We start from the raw sequence: 17,021 nt of genomic DNA on the forward strand, positions 1-17,021 counted from the left end.
GTTATTCTGTAATATAATTGATATTTATTTCTGTATTCAAATAACTGACGTCTAGCCAGAGATGATGATAATAATATGACCATCATCATTATATGAAGAAATCAAGTTTCTGATAAACCGTTTAATAATGCACATCAACCATTGTCAATATCATTTAAAGCAAGCTTGTGTTTACGCCTCACACAGAATGGCACAGAGGACCTTGAGCTAGCAGTTGATACGTTTCTCGAAAACGGCACTTGGGAGAGTTTTGATCCCGACACCTTATCAGGAGAACCAATATTAAGGGTAAGGAATCTACAGATCAGTGCCAGGGTACTTTGTATGACAATGTACAGCATCATTTAAAAATTTATTAATGGTATGTGCCTGCCTTTCTTTCTGTATTTTGTGTTTTGTTTGATGCTAGTTTGGAGTATGGATGTATATGTGTGCTATGCTTTTGGGCATGTAAAAATGCAAATGAGCACTTTGTTCTGATATGGAATGTCAGTCAGTGTTGACTAATAATGCATCTTATTGTGTGTAATTATAAAGCATTGGCTACTATGCCTTTTGGTTTCTAGTCTGTATATATTAGTAGGCAGCCTTCCAGACATAATAAGTGAGGTTATGTTTGCTTAGCTTATGTATGAATTTTGTAATTTATGGGTTGTACTTGAAGGGGAAATAAGTATATTTGGCCCTTCTGAAACATTCACCAAGGTACTGAATTTAAATTGATTATTAAATATTTATATAAATATTCGTATTGTCCCTTTTTTTGATCTTTTTGGGAGATATGTTTCTTGAAAGATGACATTACAATTTTATTTGCAATAATTCAGAAGTAGTCGATGGATTTTTATCGATGTAACTACAACATTTTCAAACCTGTGCACTTATTAACACACACTGAATAGAGATTTTGATTGTAGTTAATGCCACATTCCTTACTGTTTTGTGTATTTTTGTGTATGTTGTTAGACTATGAGTAGTTCTTACAACTTGTACCATAGAAGTGGGATAGTTAAGTTTTAGTTGCTTATAATGCAGGATGCTGAAAGTGGGGTCTGGATACATGATCGTTATGTTGAAATTCATGTATGTTCTCAGTCTTGGTGATTCATTCAGCTGTAAGATCCAAACCGGTAAAAATCGTTTCTTAATTCGTGATTTCTTTCAGAAAAATAGTTATGGCACTATTTATTGGAATGTTTTAAGTGCAGGATTATATTAAAATTTATGTAAAATAAACATATAATATTTTTAATTAATTATATATCAATACAATAAATTCAGGGAAAATGACAGGAGAAAGTTATACACCACAGTTCATGAATTTTTGTGAGCCACAGAAGAATTCCTTCATAGAATCTTTGCAGTTCATCAGCAAATGTCTGTCTGCCTGCGTGTTTGTTATTATTTGTGTTCATTAAACAGTTCTCTGGAGGAAACATGTTTATTCTGATGAAAGTAGTAGCCCGTAGGAAAATGTATGAGTAAACTGTAAAAATATTTGGTTGCTGAAAAAATAGCGAATGAAAAGTAAAGGCTTCAGATACTGGAATTCTTCTGCACAGGATGAGAAGTATTATATTAGTGTTTCTAAATGGTTATGATAGTTTAACATTTATCAACTGTGAATCACAGCTTTCATTGCAGTAGCTTAACCATTAAACCTTGTAGTTAGGTTAAAACATGTTTTCTGGTTTCATAACTTACGTTCTCATACCATCTTTTCTGCTGTTATTGCAGTGTATATCTGTTTAAAATTGTATTTGACATCACAATACATCATCATTCTTCTTTTAAATCTATATTTTATAAGGAACTCAGAGTATTAATATAAATAACCATTAATGTGTATTATTCTGGAATGTGTACTAATCCAGCCATAATTTGCTATACTCGATTAGTAGTCACTTATGATCGAGACCTTTACACCCTTAGTGCTGCTGTCTGAAACGAGCCTTTTGTACCAGGATCGTGTTAGATGAGTATGTGGTGCTGGTGGAATAATGATTAACAGAATGTTACGGTACTTGGACAAACCTGTCCCAGTATCACTTTCATTACAGCAAATCCCATATGTACTGTCTTCTGATTGAAAAGATTGGATTGTTAAAGAGAAGTGTGTGGCGTAAATGTAAAATGCTATCAGAAGATTAAATGTAATTATTATGTTAAAGATATTACCTTATAAATTTAATTCAGTATTTTAACAGATTTCTGTACAGCCTATTGGCTGATCTAATTGCAAGGTGTACATGATGCAATTTAAAATTCTGTAGTTTTGTTGAAATAAACATAGAAGAGTTGCCCATTTATTCCTTATCTATTATAATGACTTCCATATTGTTGCAGATAATGCATACATTTGTGTGTTATTTCTGCTGCTTCATCCAAAGAGAACTTATTTATATTATGAATGAAACCTCTAATACGTCAGCAACCCACTTTCAGCATTGTACAGTTTGTTTAAAAATATTAACCTTTAATTTGTTTTTATTATATAAACCAAGAGAATAAGCATGGAATTATTTTGACAGGTCCTTGGCTATGATAAAGATATTGGCCCTAATGGGGAACTACAGTACAGCATCAAATCTGGTCGAGGCATAGGGAAGTTCAAAATCCATCCAAAAACTGGCATTGTTTACTCACAGCGTGGGTTCACAGCAGGACAGGAATATGATTTAAGGGTAAGCTGATTGTGACATTAATTGTAATGACTTTTGTGGAACTCATTTTTTCCTCACCATTAAAGTGCATGTAGTCTGTTGTGTTGAAAATAAGATTCTAGTTAATTAGCTAACGGCTGTGGGTAACGTATTATTATTGTTGAATTAATTACTCAAATTGATTAAATTGTACTTTAAAGTACCCATTTGTCCACTTATCTCTCAAGGTTTGTAGTCACAGATGACTCATTTTAATAAAACATACTTTTTTGCATTTTTGTTTAAGATATCTTGATCTGCAAATTTTACTTGATAACGTGATATTACATTATAAAATGTCATATTGCTCTTTCTTAGTGCTTCAGGATTGAGTTGATTTATTAGTGAGGATTGAATTAACAGTTATCTTGATACAACTAGTTTGAAATTATAGTGGTTTAGTGATTATGTATTCTGGATATCTTCTGAAACAAACAAAAAATAATTTTACACGAATTATCAATACCTTTGTATAAGTCGCTGTTTCATATTGCTAGTATATAACATTCATGTGATCACTGTGGTTTTTATGAAGTCATACTTGAACCATTTATAAATAGGTAAAAATTTTTGGTTATAATGACATTCCAGTTTTGAAAAGTTCTTCAAGTTTGCAACGCTAGATATGGATTCGTAGTGTCCACGTGGAAACATGGTACCATTTTTCACATTTCTACTCTTAGGTAAACCTGAACAAAGAATCTTTAATAATGAATTGTAATGAATAGATTCGAGCTCAAGATAATGGCCAGCCACAGCGCAGTCATGCAATTCGTGTGGCAGTTCAGGTGGCTTCAGTACCTCGAGAATCACCGCACCCACCACAAGTGAAGCTTCCTAATCAGCATGTCGAGATCACAGAGAGTGATGCGGTGGGGTATCTAGTTGCGCTTATCCAAGCTTCTGATGACGATGGAGACTTGCTGTGGTTTAATATTGTGGGTAAGCAACCGCAGCAACACCTGTAGCTAACCACCTTTGTTTTAACAATTTGTATTGAGGAGTTTGTGTTGTCACCGAGAGAGAATACCAACACGCTGTGGTTTGAGCATTAAAGCGTGTATATGAGAAAAAAATTAAGAAAAGAATATAATACAAGAAAAGATTTTTATGTATTTTTTTCACAAATTGCATACCTGAATGCATAATGGTCATCTGTCTTTAATATTTTGAAATTCGGGGCTGAAATTGAAATGCAGGATTTATTAACCATGAAGCACCGCGCTACAGCGTTCAGTCAATGTCGTACTCTAACGCATAAAGTGAGGTTACTAAACAAAGAGGTAGTAAAGATTTGACAGAGAATATTATAATCTATTCCAGGCTATAAAGTTTAATTAAAATTATCATTTTATGTGCGTATCGTTATATACTCGTGCATGTGACTTTTATATATCCATTTAATTAAATATCTGAGGTAAATGTATGTCAGCAAAACTGATATCTGATATGATTAATTCAATTTCAGTTGAAAAATAAAATTTATGTAACTAAATGTTTTTCATTCTTTTCATTATCTTGGTAACTGTACATCATTTGTATGTGTAATTTAAATATAAATTTATATTTTAAATCTTGTCCCGTCTAATCACAATAAATTCTTATTAAATATTAAAATATTACAATAATTAACATTTAAAATATATCAAATGATGTTCTTTATCGAAATATTCGATTTACATTAGACCATCATTTTTTCACGACATGTTTCAGTTCCTAAAAGAACTATCTTCAGGTGAATATAATTATAAGGGTAAGGAAACGAAATTCTAAGTTATATTAATGCACAATGTTCTAGAAATAACTAATTTCCCGCTTTTATTATAATACTTCGAAACTATAATTAGGTTAGGTTAGGTTGGGTTGGGTTGGGTTAGGTTAGGTTACATTACGTTAGGTTACGTTAGGTTAGGTTAGGTTACGTTAGGTTAGTTCAGTATAGGTTGGGTTGGGTTACTTTAGGTTAGTTTAGGTTAGGTTAGGTTAAGTTAGTTTAGGTTATGTTATTTTAGGTTAGGTTAAGTTAGGTTAGGTTAGTTAGGTTGGGTTAGGTTAGTTAAGTTAGGATACGTTAGGTTAGTTCAGTATAGTTTAGGTTAGGTTAGTTAGGTTACGTTAGGTTAGTTCAGTATAGGTTAGGTTGGGTTGTGTTAGTTTAGGTTAGGTTAAGTTAGTTTAGGTTAGGTTAAGTTAGGTTAGGTTGGGTTAGGTTACGTTAGGTTAGGTTAGTTCAGTTTAGGTTAGGTTGGGTTGGGTTAGGTTAGTTCAGTTTAGGTTGGGTTAGGTTAGGTTAGTTAGGGTGTTAGGTAGTGTTATGTTGTGTTAGGTTAGGTTGGGTTAGGTTACGTTAGGTTAGGTTGGGTTAGGTTAGGTTAGTTCAGTGTAGGTTACGTTAGGTTAGGTTCAGTTTAGGTTAGGTTAGGTTAGTTCAGTTTAGGTTAGGTTGGGTTACGTTAGGTTAGTTAGGTTAGGTTGGGTTACGTTAGGTTAGGTTAGGTTATCAGACGTTATACTTTGTTACTAACAACTTATTTGCTCAACATCTATAATTTCTCGATTGCATTTTAAATATGTCACACATAAAGCAAGCGTTTCCATATTTTTAACTTTAAAATATAAACTATATATCGCATAGATGTTGTAAGACTATGTTTGAGCTGTCTCCAATATACTTTCACGAGTCCATCTCCAGTGGTTCAGTACTTTACACCACAAACGAGAGCACTGAACATGATCGCCATGCTCTTTTTCTATATTGCAAGGAAAAGGTCCTGATTCTCGGAGAGCAATTATTAAGTGATGCTGATGTCGTGTCTACGTCAACAGTTTGACGATCGCCAATTTTACATTTTCCTCTATCACTAACATCGTCCATGGAAAACTAGCAGATCATTCAGGTTTAATAATGAAACTTTATGTTTTCCGTCTTCATGCTCCACTTTCATTTGATCTCACCTTCTGTATTCTGAATCATTTTCCATTGCTAAATGAGACTGCGTTCAGTTTCTTAAATACTTTGTTAACATTCCCTTCTCATATTCAATTACTTATAATTAATCATTAATATTAATTCAGCTGTTGTTTCTTTTAAAAACTAAATTGTAACAATAATTATTTTTCTGACTCTGTAGTCAGGAATATTACCAAAGCCCGTCTTTTTATCTGATTCTCGACTGGTTCCATATATCTATCTCATGTCCTCAGTATCTTCAATCTAAAGATACACTCTATTTAAATTTTTAATTGTTGATTATTAATCAACAAATCGGTGTATAGAAACGTAATTAAAGACAAATAATTGTGATTACCTGTTTCCATAACCTCAACTGCAGTCAATCAAAGCCCGGAAACAAGTTGATGTCCTTTTATATATAAAAACGTAATAGACGACCTTTAATATTTATGGTAAAACTGGAAGAATGCATAGAAAATTTTGTAAAAATATCTTTATTGTTTATGCAAAGTGAGATTTTCTTATGACCCATAAAGCTGCTTGTAAGTAACCAATCACTGCCCAGACTTTAGAGTTTCGACACAGAGTGGCGAGTTTGTTTGTTGGACTATTCATATTGCATACTGAGAATTAGTTCATATAATGTGAGTCATCAGAATTTTTTATCATTTTGCGTGGGTATAATAATCTTTTGTTTCAATGTAGTAAGCTTTATTTTTAGTGACGTGTAACAGAATACAGTGAAAACAAAGAGATTCTACTTAGGCAGCTGATATTATTTTATCTTTGCAGTTAAATAATGGATTATCAATCAATATAAGTCTTTTGACGTAAATACGTCTATATTTTCGGGTCAGTGTCATTCGGCAAAAAGTGAAACGAAAAAGTGAAACTAAAACGTGAAACGAAAACGAAACGAAAAAGTGAAACTAAAACGTGAAACGAAAAAGTGAAACTAAAACGTGAAACGAAAATGAAACGAAAAAGTGAAACTAAAACGTGAAACGAAAAAAGTGTAACTGCATTGTTATGTTACCTTGGAAACGTCAATTGTTTATCAACAAATCAACAATAATGGTCTTAATCAAACTTTACGCAATTGTAAAGCATGTATAAACGAAATATTTAGAATAAAGCCAATATATAAACTTCCTTTCCGTATAGACGTATTCACGTCAAATTCTCCGGAACCGTGGTTCCACTGACAACTTTTATCTATGCTTTCATTCAATTTATATACGTGTCGTAATGGTTCAAGAGACGGCGTTACAGTGGTGTTCTACTGTACTGACAAAGTTAAAACTGCACGCAAAAACTTTCATTAGATACGCCGTAGTGAACTTATTCATTAACAAAATACACTTGTCCGATGTACAATTATGTAAACCCAAGGGGAAAATGGAGATGATGATGAAGACCTGGCTTGTATTCAAAGATTTAAGTCGTAGCAATTTTATTTTAATTTTTCCATTCGTGCTCATTATGTCGTAACATCCTGAGGAATGACAAAATTTCGCTTTAAATTTACACTATTTTGATAAAAGGCTTTCTTTTGTTGGTTGAATAAGACTTGTTTATTGCGTAAATAAATCTTCTTAGTTCTTTGTAATAAGTTACACACTCTGGCTTCTTAACAGCCCAATAAAAGATCACGTTCATCATCTGTGCATTTACATACTTCGAGCAATACTTAATTTATTTAATATAATTGGACCCACCTCGGCTGTTGCAATGAGAATCGATAGCCATGATGAAGGAGGCAGCAAGTACCTCGTGTTTGAGCACGTTCTTACGACAGACCTTTGCATGAAGACGTGTCTGACGGACTACGAGGTGCAGTTCGCTCGCGGCCATCTTGCAATTCCCGTGGTAACAGCTGTAGTTAGGCTAGGTCGCCCGAGAGGGAGAGAGGTTTCACTCCGCGCAGACGTACGAAGCTGCTGGTCAGTGCAAAGCGAGTACAGTGTTGCCAAGCACATGGAAATCAACAGTATTTGCCGATACATGGAACTGCTCACGTTACTATCGCAGCCACAGAGGGCGTTATTATTGTTTCACAAACAATGAATGAAGTCATGTCCATATGGAGGATGTAGCTTTACGAGCGTGAACATGAATCCCTTCTGTGTTTCTGACTGAGTGAGACTAGAAATCGTGTCGGAATGAAACAGCAGCAACAAACAGATCAGCTGTAGCCGGACAGCGATAATACTAAGTTCCACCTGCTTTAATATCCAGCAACTGCTTTTTGCCCAATGTGTGGTATCGCATGATTCTCAGAGAAAACAGTGATTGAAATGAGTGATATTTCTATAACAGTGACTTGATAACTGTTACTAATAACCACGTTTATCGACAATTACTGTATCCTGATCAGATATTGCTAGCGTCACTGTTTACATTTCACTGGCTAGGAGATGCACTTTCCAATAACTGGTTATTTGCAGCAACTGTTTGAATTAGTGGAACTGATAACTGCCATGTCGCTGTTAGTGGAGGTGCCGATCACATTTCAATGTACAGCACGTTTCACTGAACAGTAGCTGAGGTCGGCAGATGAATTACCAGTAACCAGTTTACTGCTGTTATTTAAATAACAGGAACTGGTAGTTGACATTAACAGTTATATTAGTAGCCATTTACATTTCACTGTAGCTGCACTTTCCAATAACTGGTTATTTGCAGCAACTGTTTGAATTAGTGGAACTGATAACTGCCATGTCGCTGTTAGTGGAGGTGCCGATCACATTTCAATGTACAGTAGCTGAGGTAGGCAGCTGAATTACCAGTAACCAGTTTCCTGCTGTTATTTAAATAACAGGAACTGGTAACTGACATTAACAGTTATATCAGTAGCCATTTACATTTCACTGTAGCTGCACTTTCCAATAACTGGTTATTTGCAGCAACTGTTTGAATTAGTGGAACTGATAACTGCCATGTCGCTGTTAGTGGAGATCCCGATCACTTTTCACTGAACAGTAGCTGAGGTAGGCAGCTGAATTACCAGTAACCAGTTTCCTGCCGTTATTTAAATAACAGGAACTGGTAACTGACATTAACAGTTATACCAGTAGCCATTTACATTTCACTGGTTAGTAGCTGCACTTTCCAATAACTGGTTATTTGCAGCAACTCTCTGAATTAGTGGAACTGATAACTGCCATGTCGCTGTTAGTGGAGATCCCGATCACGTTTCACTGAACAGTACCTGAGGTCGGCAGCTGAATTACCAGCAACCAGTTTCCTGCTGTTATTTAAATAACAGGAACTGGTAACTGACATTAACAGTTATATCAGTAGCCATTTACATTTCACTGTAGCTGCACTTTCCAATAACTGGTTATTTGCAGCAACTGTTTGAATTAGTAGAACTGATAACTGCCATGTCGCTGTTAGTGGAGATCCCGATCACTTTTCACTGAACAGTAGCTGAGGTCAGCAGCTGAATTACCAGTAACCAGTTCCCTGCCGTTATTTAAATAACAGGAACTGGTAACTGACATTAACAGTTATATCAGTAGCCATTTACATTTCACTGGTTAGTAGCTGCACTTTCCAATAACTGGTTATTTGCAGCAACTCTCTGAATTAGTGGAACTGATAACTCGCCATGTCGCTGTTAGTGGAGATCCCGATCACGTTTCACTGAACAGTAGCTGAGGTCGGCAGATGAATTACCAGCAACCAGTCTCCTGCTGTTATTTAAATAACAGGAACTGGTAACTAACATTAACAGTTATATCAGTAGCCATTTACATTTCACTGTAGCTGCACTTTCCAATAACTGGTTATTTGCAGCAACTGTTTGAATTAGTTGAACTGATAACTGCCATGTCGCTGTTAGTGGAGATCCCGATCACTTTTCACTGAACAGTAGCTGAGGTCGGCAGCTGAATTACCAGTAACCAGTTTCCTGCCGTTATTTAAATAACAGGAACTGGTAGTTGACATTAACAGTTATATCAGTAGCCATTTACATTTCACTAGTTAGTAGCTGCACTTTCCAATAACTGGTTATTTGCAGCAACTGTTTGAATTAGTGGAACTGTTAACTGCCATGTCGCTGTTAGTGGAGATCCCGATCACTTTTCATTGAATAGTAGCTGAGGTCGGCAGCTGAATTAACAGTAACCAGTTTCCTGCTGTTATTTAAATAACAGGAACTGGCAACTGACATTAACAGTTATATCAGTAGCAATTTACATTTAACTGGTTAGTAGCTGCACTTTCCAATAACTAGTTATTTGCAGCAACTGTTTGAATTAGTGGAACTGATAACTGCCATGTCGCTGTTAGTGGAGATCCCGATCACTTTTCACTGAACAGTAGCTGAGGTAGGCAGCTGAATTACCAGTAACCAGTTTCCTGCCGTTATTTAAATAACAGGAACTGGTAACTGACATTAACAGTTATACCAGTAGCCATTTACATTTCACTGGTTAGTAGCTGCACTGTCCAATAACTGGTTATTTGCAGCAACTCTCTGAATTAGTGGAACTGATAACTGCCATGTCGCTGTTAGTGGAGATCCCGATCACGTTTCACTGAACAGTACCTGAGGTCGGCAGCTGAATTACCAGCAACCAGTTTCCTGCTGTTATTTAAATAACAGGAACTGGTAACTGACATTAACAGTTATATCAGTAGCCATTTACATTTCACTGGTTAGTAGCTGCACTTTCCAATAACTGGTTATTTGCAGCAACTGTTTGAATTAGTGGAACTGATAACTGCCATGTCGCTGATAGTGGAGATCCCGATCACTTTTCACTGAACAGTAGCTAAGGTCGGCAGCTGAATTACCAGTAACCAGTTTCCTGCCGTTATTTAAATAACAGGAACTGGTAGTTGACATTAACAGTTATATCAGTAGCCATTTACATTTCACTGGTTAGTAGCTGCACTTTCCAATAACTGGTTATTTGCAGCAACTCTCTGAAATAGTGGAACTGATAACTGCCATGTCGCTGTTAGTGGAGATCCCGATCACGTTCCACTGAACAGTACCTGAGGTCGGCAGCTGAATTACCAGCAACCAGTTTCCTGCTGTTATTTAAATAACAGGAACTGGTAACTGACATTAACAGTTATATCAGTAGCCATTTACATTTCACTGGTTAGTAGCTGCACTTTCCAATAACTGGTTATTTGCAGCAACTGTTTGAATTAGTGGAACTGATAACTGCCATATCGCTGTTAGTGGAGATCCCGATCACGTTTCACTGAACAGTAGCTGAAGTCGGCAGCTGAATTACCAGTAACTAGTTTCTTGCTCTTATTTAAATAACAGGAACTGGTAACTGACAATAACAGTTATATCAGTAGCCATTTACATTTCACTGGTTAGTAGCTGCATCACGTCCTTTAACAGGCAGCCTGACGGATAATTATGTGGGAGACATTCTGTTCACTCCTGGGTTATTTTCTCTCTCGCTTTGAATTTGTACGTATGAATTCGTCAAGAACGTTAAAGTAGCTGTTATATCTGTGCATTTATTTTCGGGGGGGGGGGGGAGGCTTGAACTAGTGGTGATGTTTGGTATTTTCTTTGAAGTATTATCTGGATTCTTAAATATCTATAAATCTACTTCGTGTTTCAGAGGGTTCGCTGAAAACTCACTAGGGTCAATTTGTTAACATTATTTTCCATGAATAGCAAGATCGAGGCCTACCCGTCATCATTTCCCTGCACCATATACTTTAACGGTAAACAAATCTACATTTTCCCCACACAATGAATTTATGTGCTCAAAATAAACAACATTAACAAATGTATTGTTGCTATAAAGACGTTTTTATTTAGGTACTAACTGTATATTTAAATATTATTTAGAAGAACTGATAGACTAATCTAAAATGTCGTTCTAAGTAAATCGTTGTACACCATTGCACATTCCTAGTATTTGCTTGGAAGTACTCAGGAAAAAATAAATCCAATATGAGTTTGTCTGGCAAAAGGATTATAAATATATCGATCCATCTGTGGCTCAGACGAATTTATTCATGCGATAATTTACGTTTTACTAACCTACGCCAGTGAACTTGACCGTGTGTAATAGTTACAAAAGTACAGGCGAGCGGTAATACTTAACAGCTACACGGCACCCACTGGAAAGTTAACAGATCCTCTTGAACGACTTGCGAAATCTCAGTTTTGTTTACTTAAGAAACAAGAATTAATAAAGTGTGTTAGGATTTATATGGAAACTACAGACACATTCTTGGTACTTGCGATGGAATGATTCAATGTCTGTGAAACTGAGCCTTTGTTCACCCCTGCACTGAAGATGACAGACATTTTACATGTGCTTACTCCTTCCATCATCAGGGCGAGGAGGCATACACACACTTCGTACGCGGTAACACGAAAAGATAATCTTCAAACACATCACCCAGTAATATACTGGGCTTTTAAAATGAAGGGCTTCAGCCGTGTTTGAGCAGACACTTTCCACAAAATTTCCACTTAATATTACCGTTTTAATTACTCGGATAAGGATCCAAAGACTGAACAATAATGCAGGGACGAAAATCCGTTTTATGAATCATCTACAGCTAATTCAAACACGTAGATCTATGGACCTCTTTTACACGTTTAATCGAGAAGCACGAACTATGAAAGGAATCGTAACCACAACGAGAGAATTAGTTTCTAATGCTGTACAGTCAGACAGTAAGAAACACTTGTATGTAATATGCTAATGCACTACATTCTGCTACCAAGCGCGCTTGATCTTCAAGAATTAAAAGAAACTAAAACATATGACTCTCGATTTATGTATTCTGTTATGATGTATCACTGCATAATTACGCACACTTGTTCACAGTTTAAACACACGAGCACCACCACACAATCAGAAAGACTAGAGCGTCACAAGGACGACCCATCATGGCGGCTAGCAACTACAAACTGAAGCCGGCCAATCACGAGAGAGGAAGGAAAGCCACGCCCCTGTCAGGTAGTCTTGTCCCCGACACAGACTGCGTGTCACCAATACTCCGACTGCACATCGACATGTTTTCATTCCGTCTAGCTTTGTACTATAATATTTAATCTAAACTTTAAGCATTCTAAAGATTTGAATTATAATTTGTATTTCCATCTGCGATTACTTGAGACTGTCCTGAGTTCGATGCTCGCCCATCTATCGCTTGCCACAACGAAAACCTGTTCCACGGTCGCTTTTGCAAGTTCGATGACGTTCCTGGGATCTCGGGCTAGACTTGAGGACCCTGTCCTGGGTTCGATTCTCGCTTCAGTGATTCGGACCACCTGAGACACCGCGTGCAACCACATTCATGTCTTAGGCCACTCCATCAATACGATTAAGCCAACTTAACAGTATTTAAAATCCCATTTAAGTGTGGAGAGGAGTACAACTGACGGTAATTTCCCCACATTAAGTCCCATTATGGTTGCTACTCAGTGTACGTACGCTCTGCCTTGTTCACTGTTCACGATAGTGGGCGCCCGATCGGAGCTGTTACCCTGGGAACGAGGAACATCCGATGAGGTTACGAGAATGCGTCTACCTTAAATACTCTTAAAACCTGTTGTCAGAGGAAACTATCACACAAAGAGACGACAGATATTTCGAAATCAAAGGCATCTGACGAAGGACAGTGTTTATAAAATTATTCCTTAAAATTTTAAAGGCATTTAAAATCGGAGAACACCCGCAGTTCGGAATCTTCCATCTGATTTATACCACGTTGCAACACGTGTTAAGGTAAACTCTGCGCACATGAATCACGAAGTCAGCTGACCGGAAGAGGGAGGTCGCTTCGCCACTTTGCTTGGGGCCATCTGTCTCCAGCGTTGCCATGTTGAGAAGGAACGTGTACTTTAATGACGTAAATTCGTCTATACGGAAGGGTCACTCGGCAAATCAGCGTAAGATCCAGCGCCGAGACACATTTAAACGTTAATTCCTCAGGAATGGTAAGAGTAAGGGTAATGTAATTTATATGTAAAATGATCAGTAAATGAAGACCTTTAAGAATATGTAATGTATTTTGTTGTAATTATAATTGTTTATACATTTATTGTAAATTTAATGAACCAACGTGTACAATTTTCGATGTATCTGGCGCGTTAAGCGCCCGCCTCTCGAAACCGTAAGAGATGGATCTGGACATATTGCGTACGAAATACGTATTACGTCTTGAGATTTCCAAATCTGTTTTCAGATTTTACATATCACGAACGGTTTAGATTCTACAAACATTTGTTTAAACGAACAAAGGCGCATCGCACCTCACGCTACTTCTGCGTCTGCGCTCACGCTTTACAATTGAGTATCTCTGCATAGAGATACTCAATTGTAAAGCGTGTATAAAGGGAGTATTTAGAATAAAGCCAATATATAAACTTCCTTTCATTGTATTTATTGCCTAAATATAACTCAAATACAAAGACTTATTTACGTCAGATTCTCCGGAACCGGTCCCACTGTCAATCTTTAAACAGCGTTAACCAGTTGATATTTGTAATGGTGAAGTGAAGTGTTTTCTTCGCGGTACGGACCGGATTCTTAAATACGATTCGGACGAGTTCTCGCTTCAAAGGGACAAGCAACGATGCAACGCTCTTGACATGTGCAATTCTCACTCGGCTCTGCAATATTTAAACTTGTTTCGTTTCTGGTTTCCAAAATTAACAAATTCCGTCACGTCTGTTTGTATGTGGCGGAGGGAAGACTGGTGTGATATATATAGGCGGTTTAGTCGTCGGGCGCCATTGATCGCTACAGTCACGTACATTGTAAGAAAGGGATGCCTATATTGCAGGGGATGTAGTTCTTCCCTATGCGTGAGTCTGGTTATGGAATGTGTGGTACAACCAGCGGGGAAACAGAGTGTAGTCTTGTAATTTCTACCCAAGATTCAATATAGAATTATACAACATCTTGGGAAATGTAAGCACAGCGAAGAATTGTGGTGTTATATTACTTCTAGATTTTCAGCTCGTGAACGCGGACGTCATAAGGGAATCGCGCATTGAACACCGTGAATCACTTCGGCGTAGTGGACTAGTGGCTCGTTCAACTTCATATAAACCTGCTTGTAACTGAATTTAGACGTACGTATTTTAGTCGCAATAAGCAGATTAATTTTTCCCATTTTCTAGTTCATCTGTCGCCTTCGAAAACAAACGCTCAGTGAGCAATATCGATACGAGCCTTTTCCCTCGCTCTGTGGCCACGTCACGAGTTTAGCTGTTGCCAGGCAACCGTATCAGAGACGGAGAGACGGAAGAATATTAGAACTGCAGATAAAGATTACGAAATGTTTACTTGTGAACGGATTGTACTGTTTCTGTGGTTATGAAAGATGTCAGGCCTGAAGAGACGCCACCAACAGCCAATGGAAAAGTTCTCAGACGTGCCGCCATGTTGTGTTGAGCTTGGCCGCGTTTGGAACTGAAAATATCGACAGAATTCACTGCCGTAACTTAGGTCATGAGAATTTAAATGTGTTTGTTTCGCCATAGAGAACACAGACTGCTTCTGAGACAACGTGCGGACTTGCTGTCTTATATTTTACTACGTTCCGAGGCGCAAAGCGAAACCAAAACACAAAGTCACGTTCAGATGTGAAGCCCGCACGCGTGTTTCATCTCCCAAAATCTCACTACAATCAGCAGTGAATGCCTAATATGGAGGTCCGTCCAGAACCACTCACTGGACTGCAGTTTTAATTTCTGAATCTGTACACTGCAGTGTGTAATTTGAGCCCTGACGATGGAGACAGTATGTTCCTCCGAAATGTTTTCATCCATCGAAGAGTCTACACGGTTCCAAAAAGTAACAAGAATAGTATTATTATGAAGGGAAGAGATTAGTAGAGCGTAGGTAGGAGGATAATATTAAAATGTATCTTAAGAAATCTGCATGAGGACGTGGACTGGATGAATCCGGCTAAGGATAGAGTCCAGTAGATGGACGTTTCGAACACAGCAATGAAGCCTCCGTTTGCATATGATTCGTAATTATCTGAACAACTAGCAGCTTATCAGAAATAACTATGGAGCCAGGTTGATGGATGGTGCAGACCGCTTAATGTGTTCTGCCGATCATTGTCTCCTCGCTCTGATCAATATTTTAGCAGAGTGAAAGTCCTTAGGTGATCCATCAGTCAGATTGAAATGAGGGGCAGAAACCTTCAGGGCTGGGGACGAGGGCGTACGCCACTTGTGATGTCCCCTGCTCTAGCAGAAGGCCGTGGGCTCTTCTTCGCTGTTTCTAGCCCGTAGCGTCCACCGAGTAAGGTCATGTCTACCGTAAAACGCAGCAGATCCGTTTAGAAGAACTGTCAGTTGCTCAGCTGGCCAAGAAGTGAGCTACTGAAAGAACGGACGCGCTGATGTATAACGACAGTCATTTAGAGTCACAAGCTTAAAGCATCTAGAATGCGTTTCAGCTGAAATAAATAATATTTAGGAAATCAGTCCGTACCGCGAAGAAAACACGACACTTCACCATTAGGTAGATCAGCTGGTTAACGCTGCTTAAATATGTAATAAACAGGAGTTTTCCTCCGTGGCATCCCATTCACACACAGAAGAAGGCAATGGCAAACCACTTCTGGATCATCTGCCAAGAACGTATATGAACAGGTCCCAGTCCGAGAAAAGGATGGAAGGATCCTGTTCATATGGACCTGTCGTCAGACAGAACACTGAATAATAATAAGATGAGGTGGTATAGCGGTTAGAACGCTGGCCTTGTAATCCTGGGGTCTCGGGTTCGATTCCCGAATTTATAACTTGTGTTGGGCAAGGCCGTGGTCTAGGCAACACGGAGTTTTCCTCCGTGGCATCCCAACAATTACTCCATTCACACACAGAAGAAGGCAATGGCAAACCACTTCTGGATCATCTGCCAAGAACGTATATGAACAGGTCCCAGTCCGAGAAAAGGATGGAAGGATCCTGTTCATATGGACCTGTCGTCAGACAGAACACTAAATAATAACAATAATAAACAGTGAGAATAATACGAAATATTGATTTTTATGCGGAAGAGTACGTAGGCCCAGGTTCGATCTCAGGACCTCCGTAGTTTGAAGCAGAAGTGTCTTAAGACCTGTTCAATTTTGAATATTTATATTTATTACCCTGTCCATAAGCTACAAGACAAATTATGGGGATTTTAAAAACGCGCAAATGAATTACATTCAGGTCACAGCGTGAATTATCCATCGTAGACAGAATCCTCTCGTTATGTCTTTTCCACAATCAGATTAATTTGAAATACGGTTAGGTTTTTTGTGTGCAAAACTTTCGAGAATTAATATTTATGTTTTGATACGACACTGAATAAAACATGGCGTTTGGAGTGATCATTAAAGCGTAACGATAC

The 17,021-nt window shown here is 37.7% G+C and overlaps 1 protein-coding gene and 1 long non-coding RNA gene across 2 annotated transcripts in view; one reads left to right on the forward strand and one right to left on the reverse strand.

The window, feature by feature from the left end:
- LOC110836945 (protocadherin Fat 3-like) overlaps positions 1-17,021 on the forward strand; it is a 251,388-nt gene that overhangs the window by 78,715 nt on the left and 155,652 nt on the right. Inside the window, exons 4-6 of the mRNA XM_087360253.1 lie at positions 187-288; positions 2,532-2,684; positions 3,431-3,644. Coding sequence (XP_087216379.1) covers positions 187-288; positions 2,532-2,684; positions 3,431-3,644 — 469 coding nt within the window. The remainder of the gene's footprint in view (positions 1-186; positions 289-2,531; positions 2,685-3,430; positions 3,645-17,021) is intronic.
- On the reverse strand, positions 7,098-8,047 carry LOC147871763 (uncharacterized). Its single transcript, XR_015538368.1, has 2 exons — positions 7,374-8,047; positions 7,098-7,150 (listed from the first exon to the last, which is right to left on the reverse strand). It is a non-coding gene; the product is annotated as an uncharacterized LOC147871763 (long non-coding RNA).

This window comes from Zootermopsis nevadensis, unplaced genomic scaffold, assembly GCF_977971745.1.
Source record: "Zootermopsis nevadensis isolate Lab colony 2312 unplaced genomic scaffold, Znev_1.0 Znev_ptg000040l, whole genome shotgun sequence".
In the NCBI taxonomy this organism is placed as follows: Eukaryota; Metazoa; Arthropoda; class Insecta; order Blattodea; family Termopsidae; genus Zootermopsis; species Zootermopsis nevadensis.